The sequence below is a fragment of the Echinops telfairi genome, unplaced genomic scaffold, assembly GCF_000313985.2.
Source record: "Echinops telfairi isolate 266 unplaced genomic scaffold, ASM31398v2 ScPeMD7_23;HRSCAF=83, whole genome shotgun sequence".
Classification (NCBI taxonomy): Eukaryota; Metazoa; Chordata; class Mammalia; order Afrosoricida; family Tenrecidae; genus Echinops; species Echinops telfairi.
The window spans coordinates 14,280,556-14,289,228 of NW_022103920.1; the positions used below are offsets into that span (position 1 = coordinate 14,280,556).

An 8,673-nucleotide genomic window follows, 5' to 3' on the forward strand; every position below is an offset into this window, starting at 1 on the left:
GCTTTGTTGCTTCTCAGCTAGATGGCAGCTTGTTTATCTTCACGCCTTTAAGACCCCAGATGCTATACATTTTGATAGCCAGGCACCATCAACTCAAAAACTACAATTTCATTTATCCTCACAATCACTCTTACAAGGCGAGAGTCTGCAGACAATGAATATGCCCAAGACAAGTGTTAGTATGGGGCAGAAACAGAACCACGCCCAAGCCTATCAGACTGGGTCATTTAAAGGGAAGCATTGATGAGATAATGTTCTTTTGTTAGAACATAATTATAAGTGGATCTGGTATGCTTTTCAGACTCCCCAAGGAATACAAATGGTTAAGTGCTCAACTATCAGCCAAGAGGTTGGTGGTTTGAATGTACTCAGAGGTTCCTCAGAAGACAGGCTGTCTCAAATCAGAGTCGACTCAGAGTTGACTGACACCCTCCAGGATGCTTTAGAGATCACCGAGAGAAAGGGTGGGCAGTTCCATCTCCATCGGGTGGGGGGGATGGCAGAGATGCTGAGACAGGGGCTGACTCCCTGTCACAGACCGCATCTCAGTGGTGGGCTCTATCAGGCTAGGGCTCTTGGGTTCCAGAGAATCCCCTGGGAGGGTGAGCCAGGCTGACAATCTGCACCCGATGGGAGCCCATCGGGCCGAGGTCATGCCACTCGACTAGCCTACCCTGAACTGACCCAGCTTTCACAGGATTTACATCCCTGGAAACCCAGAGAGCAGAGCAGTTCTACTCCAGCAGGGCCAGCTAGAATTGACCCGATGGCAGTGAATTTGGTTTGGGTTAAGCTTCCACACTGTAGTCTAAGACTAGTGAAAATGGACATGAGGTCTGGACTTGGGAAAGGGAGGTAAACGGTTTCATGGCTAGAGAAGCAGGTGACTGACTCTCACCAAAGAAGGGCAGTGGCAGTCAGCAATCTCGGGCTGTGATCACAATCACCCTGGGGTTCCCGAGGACATGAAAGAAAATAACTCAAGATGTTTTATGGTAATTACATTAATTAAAGTCATTACTATTAGTTACAATCACACAGGCTGAGGAAATTAATTTCTTCTGCCTCCCATCTAGAGAGCTGTGCACTCACTACGTGAACATTTAGGTCCTATCGTCATGATGCATACATATGGTCAACTTGTGAGCTGAACGAAGGGATTTCTATCTACACAGTAATTAACCATTTACACAGTGAGTTCACATCCATCATATATATTTAGGGCTTCCAAATTTTTCTCTCCAAAACTCAATGACTCAAAGTGCCAACCTTCCAGTGAGCAGCCAAGCGTTGAGAAGTTTTCCCACTCATGGATGGACACCATCCAACTGGCCTCTAGAGACCTCAGACTCAGCATGCTCAAAACGAACACTGGGTCTTCTTGGAGCCTGCCTCAGCTCAACCGACGGCCATGCCACCCCTCCCAGGGCTCCAGCCCGAAGCCGAGGAGTCACCCTCGACAGAGCTTCTCTCTGTTGGCACAACCTTCACAGTTCATTCAAAGTATCACTCTGCTTTCCTGGGTAGTCCCATCCTCTGTCCGCCCCTCAAAAGGGGCTGCACCTCAGGTAATGTCCAGCCACTTCTTGATTCTTCTCACTCTGCCAGAACAAGTTCCCTCTCCCCGCTGGTGACTCAAGCCTAGATGTCAGTCCAGGCCTCTCCTCCAATTGCTTACGAACAGGCCCCGCTCGTGTGCCTCGCCAACTCCTCAAACTGAAAGGGCACAAACAGAATTCTTCGGTCCCAGCACATCCACAACAGAAACCTGTTGTTTCTGAAGAAGTTCCCACTCCAGTGAAAACAGATGTGACCTTTAACCCAGTTCCCGTGGCCAACATTCTAGAACGATTTTTATAAAACCTCATCTGAGTATGGGAAGCCTGGTGGTGTCGTCGGTCATGAGTTAAGCTGCTCACCGTAAGCCCAGCACTCTGAATCCGCCCGTTACTCCTCGAGAGCACGACAGGGCTTGCTGCAACACCCACAAAGATGGACGGCCTCGAACCCCCAGGGTACTTCGACTCTGCTCACTGGGTCGCCATGAGCTGGATTTGGCTCCACGTCAGTGGGTAAGTCTGAGCATGCCATTCTTCTGCTTCAAATCTTTCCCTGACTCCCCTTCCACAGTAGGCCCCCTTCTCATCAACTTGACTTTATCTCCTAACACAATCACTTCACTCATTCTACTTTAACCATTGACCTCAAATGAGCCTTGTCTATTACCCCTTCCTCCCCACAAAAGTATTTATATATGGTCCATTCCCTCACTCTTAAGTCTCTGATGTCTACTAAGATATTCTTACCTAAATTGTACCCCCTAACTCCCTTGCCTGCACACACATACAAAATTCTTAACCCATTTTTGTTTTCCATAGTATTTATCATCTAACATACCCTATCCATATCATTATTATGATTATGAGTCTCCCTTTGTAAGAATGTAAAAGTTTAGGGCAAGGGTTTACCTGTTTTCTCCTTTGACGGATACCGAGACCCTCTAATAATGCAGATGTCTCATTTAACACCTACAAGAACAGCTTCACTATTGCCTATCAAGACCCTTACTCAGTTGCTTTTGCAGAAGAGAGCTCCAGGGAGAGTCAGTTAGCTGATCTGAATTTGAATCCAAGGTCCAGGTCCTAATACCTTTTCCATTGAGCTCTCAGAACTAAGGGCAAAGGCCATCGTCACCTGATACTTTTATACTGTCTCTACTCTAAGTGAGAATAACCCATACAATTAGTGTCTCTATAAATTTTAATATTCTCCCTTCAAGGGCATGTCTAGTTCAAATGTTGAGGTGGACTAGCATTCTCCTTGTCTCATAGTACCAAATGCCAAAGTTTGACAATTGACCAAATGACACAAACTTGCCCCTCTCAATTTCATTCACTATATGATTCCTGATCCATTTTGAATCAATTTGCGGGTCCTTAATCCACATTCAGTTGTTTACACGATTCTCCACGGGTTATCTTTTTAGTCTTTATTCACATTCACTCCTAACTTTACACCTATATTAGCTGAGTCCCCAACCAAGAGATCTGTATTTGAAACACAAATATGCCATAACACAGAATATTTCTGACTCCCATAAACTGTCATTTCACCTGCCCACTGATAAATTCCTAAGAGGAAAACAGCTGTTCAAAGGAATTGTGCCCGGACTGACCCCCGCCCCACCAACCTCTCTCCACCCCAAAACAGGAACGGAACACAGCAGAACAACAGGGGAGCTAAACAATGAACGAGGTACCCGAGGAACCCTGAAAATAGCCCCCAGAAACGGTGGGCAGGGCATGGCACTTCACCAGACCAGATTGGAAAACATTCAAAACGGTCAGCAGACAGACCCGGAACTATTTTTAGGATTGGATTTCTTTGTGTGCTGTTTTCTTCCCTTCCTTCCTTCTTTTTCTCATGTCTGTCCATATAGGACAGGTAGGATAACTAACTGATCCCGAGGAGAAACTACGGGGCCAACGGCTCTGGGGTGACATGGGAGAGGAGGAGGTCGAAGAAAGGGAGGGGAGAGCCAATAAGCCCAGGGACAAGGGAACAATAAGAGATCTAAGATCGATGGCTAGGAGGGCATAGAATCGGGTTAGATGAAGTGCAGTGTAGCCAAGAGAAAGTACTGAGAGTTGAATGAAGGGCAAACATGATAATAGACAGAAGGAAAGTAAAAAGTAACAGGAAGGAACTAGGAGGCAAAAGATATTTATCGAGGCATAACTTTAGACATGCATAAATATAAATACATTAATATGTAATGATAGGGATATAGGCCTATGTACATATATTTAAATGTTAAGCATTAGGGTAGCGGATGGGTATCAGGTCTCTACTTAAGTACTCCCTCAATGCAAGAACATTTTGTTCTAATAACCGGGCATTCCGTGATGCTTACCTTCCTGACACGATTGCTGAAGTCAAAATGAGTACATAAGCAAATGTGGTAAAGTGAGCTGGTGCCTGGCTATTAAAAGATACAGCATCTGGGGTCTTAAAGACCTGAAGCTAAACAAGAGGCCATCTAGCAGGGAAGCAACAAAGCCCACACGAAGAAGCACACCAACCTGTGTGATTACAAGGTGTTGACAGAATAAGGTATCGAGCATGAGAAGACCTCAAACAAATATATCGATGCAAATGATGGGGGTCAGAGTGGAGACCCAAAGCCAATCTGTAGATAACTGGACATTCCCTCACAGAAGGGTCACAAGTAAAGAACGAGACAGCCAGGGTGCAGCACAGCACTGCCGGAACACACAACATTCCTCTAGTTCTTTAATGCTTCTTCCCCCCCACGATCAGGACACTAGTTCTACCTTCCAAATAATTGCTCTCAACACATGGAATCCAGGACAGATAAACCCCTCAGGCACAGCAAGGGGAGTAGCAATACCATGAGGGTAGGGGGAAGGTGGGGGGAGGGGAAGAAACCGGAAACCAACTACAATGACATATTACACCACCATCACCACCCTATCCCACCCCGCAGGGGGACAAACAACATAATGTGGACGAAGGGAGACAGTGGGCAGGTGGTGTGAGATTTGAAAATAATAATAATAATTTATAATTCACCAGGGGATCCATGAGGGCAGGAGGGTGGGGGAGGGAAAAAAAGCAGTGTGATACAGGAGGTGTGTGTGAAAATATTGGAGTCTATGATTTTTCAATTAAATGTAAAGGTAATTGTGTGAAAAGGCAACCGTATTTTGAAGCTGTTACTTTAAAAACAACAAATGACAGCAATCTTACACAGCCAACCAGACGCCCATTTTACTGGTAAGAGAGTTATCAGAAGGTCGCACATGCCAACAATCTGGGGCTGGACTAGGATGTAGTGGTTAAGGCCTTCAGTCACTCTCAGGGAGGTATACCACCTTCAAGAACCTGCTATAAGTAGGCCCTTAGCATCACTATGCATCTTTATTTCATAACTTCCTTTGAAAGAGGAAAACAAAAATAAGCAGAATAGGGCACCTACAAAATTTGTCATGCAAACAATATTTACACTGTAGCAAGTCACAGTTTCGGGGTGTAGGGCAAACTGGCAGCAGCCGATACTGTCGGCTATGGCAGCTCCAAGTGGGTTACTTGCATACCTGTGTTTTCTTATGAGGTACTTGCAATGCCGCAGCAGGTAATCTTTCGATGGTCTACACAACTTCAGGGACCAGAAGTCATCTAGTCTCATCTTCGGAGAACAGGATTTTCCTGGATTCCCACCAAATAAATAATGCACCTAGGAAAGACACAACAAGCCAGGTTTTAAAAATGTATGCATGCTCAAGAACCCACAGAAGGCAGAGTTACAATTCTTCACTTTGGTAGTACTGACTAAAAGCAACCTCTTTCACCTGATTCACAGACCAAATAAAATAGTGTTTCTATCAAAAACTTCTCTAGATTTTTCTGAAATTTCTAGTTTACTTTAAGTCACTGAGACTACCTCCTTAATAATATTGTATATGCAAATGAGCTGTCTCTCAACAACTGCAGTGACGGTGGACAATGCACAGCAGAAGCAACGACAGCGAGACGCTAATGGGGACACAGAGCTGGCTGAGGACAACACAGCGTGGGCTTCACCACCCCACACGTGCTGACCAGTCACAGGGGTGTTTCAGAAAATTCTAAGACATGTTCAATCACCGAAGGTCAATAGTAATATAGACACTTTTGTTTAATTTCGACATCTTAATTTTGCTTAGCTATGATGCCAAGTATTAGATGGCATGTAAAAATGTGTGAATTTTAAAAACATTATACCATTATTCAGTTAGTAATAATTTAATAAGGATATGTTAAGTTATATTCTAACTGAAGGCCTATATAAACCATTTATTACTGTGTTAATGATATTCTATAGTTATACAGATCACTGAAACATTTCCTAAAATTTACAGAAGATTTATATCCAATGGTGTTGTGCAATAGACAGTATTTTTACCCTGTAGATAAATCTCTATTTACCCTTTAGCATGAGGCCTACTAAGGGAAATAGTTTTTATTCACTCTAATGTCCTTTAGGAGCCCTGGTACACATCGTGGGTTATGGGCTGGGAGGCTAACCAAAAAGTCAGTTCAAAACCATCAGCCACTCTTGAGGGAAAAAGATGAGGCTTTCTACTCCCGTAAAAATTTACAGCCTCGGAAACCCTCGGGGGCAGTTCTACCCTAATGAGTCAGAAATCAAGTCACTGAGAATATGTAATGGTGGCTTGTACCTCGTGGTCTCAAGCTTCTCAGAAAGCATAAAATTTAAATAATCATCTGTGACCTAAGCCGAAAGAATAGAGAGCCCATCATAATCTAGTATATAATCTAAGTCCAGACTACTAAACCACATGTAAGATTTAAGGGAGAAATGGTTAAAGAAACCACGTTAAACACTAAGTGCCCATACAACTTCAGAACCAGGACTGTGCTCCCTCAGCGAATGGGAAGCGTGTGGAGTCCTGGTGGTTTGAACCCACCAGTGGCTCTGTGGGAGAAACAACACGGCAATCTGCTTACATTACAGGCTTGGAGAACCTCACGGGCCATTCTACTCATCACCGTGGGTCACTTTGAGTCAGAATAGGCCTGATGCCACATAACAACAAAAATATATCATTGGTAACATTAATATGCCATTAAGCCTTCTTTCAGTAAGAGAAAAACTGAAACCAGCAAGTGCTATATAAGAGGGTCATTAGAAAAGTATTGCCATTAAGGTAACAGGTCACACATGCATGGGTCTACTGCAAACAAAAGGAATGGAAATGTCTGAGATCAGGGAACGCTGCAGACAAGCTCCCTCAGAATGCACTTGCCTTAGTTTCACTAGCTCAATTCCAGACAGAAGGAAAGGTCAGCCTAGGTTATGGCAACTGCTCTCTGGGGTCCCAAAAGGTATTCTGGTAGATTTTCTTGAAGGACACAGGAGGATCTTAGGGGCTTATTTCAAAGGATTTTATGAAAACTGCACTGGTGAGAAAAAGGTGGGAAACTGCTTCCAAGAAATGTTCTCCATCACAACAGAGCACCTGCTCATTCTCTGAGGGGCGCAGGGGCTGCCCCAGGAGAACTCTGGGAACCCGTACCCTCCCAGCCTCTAGGTCTGCTCTTGTGGCTCTAGCCGTCTCTTTGCTCCCAGGACTAAAAGAGCATTACAAAGAATAACGACTGCAGTCTCCTGTATATAGGAGAGCACACAATTCTTTGGGGAGGTGTAGACCTAGACAGCTTCAGAAATGGGGAGACCTAGGAGGACATGTTGAGAAACGGCTGTGTCTCATTTTGATGGGTTTAATAAAGTTTCTATGGCTCACAATACAGCAATTCTGATTTACTCTCCTATACTTGCTCCATTTTCATCATGGGGCAGGCTACCCAAATCCTAAATCGCACTCTTACTTGGATATTCTTATTGTAGAAAGTACAGGTCTGCCCAGGACTCACAAACGGGACAAGAGACAGAACTTACAGACTATGCAGAATGTCCACTGTCCTATGGGATGTTAGGGGGAAAACAAAAAACCAAACTCACTGTTACTGAGTTGATGTTGACTCATAGCACCCCTATAGGCCAGGGCAGAACTGCCCCTGTGGGTTTCAGAGACTGTAGCTCTTTACAGGAGGAGAAAGACCTGTGTTTTTCTTGTGGAGCAGCTGGTCATTTCAAACTGCTGGTGTTGCAGTTAGCAGTCCGAAGTGTAACCACTAAACCACCAGGGCTCCTCTTGTGGAAAAGTGGTATTACATAGTCTATGCATGATAACCTTTTATTCAATTCCACTTGAAAACAACCAGTTCTACTTGTAGTTTGGGAGCCTTTAGATGAGGGCCCGGGAAGGCTTGCAGGTGAGCATACTTAGGATACCTTGTGTAACTCATCATATACAAGCTGGTGGGCAAATCTTGGGCATGGCTCTTCTTCCTGAAGACTTTTACTTGGATTTTCCTTTGCAGCTTGATCATTCTTATACACACAAGACCTGCAAGACATTCCTTTTAAGGCATTTTACTCTGGAAAATTAGCAACAAACAATGTACACAGAATTGTAGCACAAAAAGAAACTGTATATCTAATTATCAACAGGAAAAAATTTACAAATCTGTTCGCCTCAAATCTTAAAAGTTGCAGGCACTCTCATAAAGTAATCTCGAAGTTGTACGAACTGTGTACTGAGGTTCATTTAATCAATCAGCCCCCCAAAAGCTCACTTCATCTAGAAACCAATGTTTATTAGTGGTTACCAGGAATGGAAGGGGAACACAGGAGCAAACCAAGTGGGAAGGAAAGAGAGTGAAGCACATCCTGGCCCACCAAGCCCTGAGGACGACATTTCTGCTCAGAGCAGCCAATGCACAGAGAGGACCATAGGGCCAGCCCCACCACGAGACATGACATCCCTCACTTACCCATAGCACTAAAGGAGAGAACATTGGAGACACAGTGTGGGAATTGTGCCTGATCTGACCCCACCACACCGAGGCAAAACACAAAGGGTGTGCAACAGAACAGCAAGGGGAGCAGAGCAACGAAATACCCAGGGACACTAAAAATAGACTGTGAGGTCAAGGCGTGGCACCCCATCAGACTCGACTGGAAAACACGCATAAAGGTCAACAAACAGACCTTGAACTATTTATAGGCTTTTCTTTTTCTTGGTC

The 8,673-nt window shown here is 44.4% G+C and overlaps 1 protein-coding gene across 1 annotated transcript in view; it reads right to left on the reverse strand.

The window, feature by feature from the left end:
• MKLN1 (muskelin 1) overlaps positions 1-8,673 on the reverse strand; it is a 123,645-nt gene that overhangs the window by 14,413 nt on the left and 100,559 nt on the right. The window contains exons 14-15 of the mRNA XM_045288776.1: positions 7,880-7,994; positions 5,118-5,257 (exon numbers count right to left, since the gene is read on the reverse strand). Of these exons, the coding sequence (XP_045144711.1) occupies positions 5,118-5,257; positions 7,880-7,994 (255 nt within the window). The remainder of the gene's footprint in view (positions 1-5,117; positions 5,258-7,879; positions 7,995-8,673) is intronic.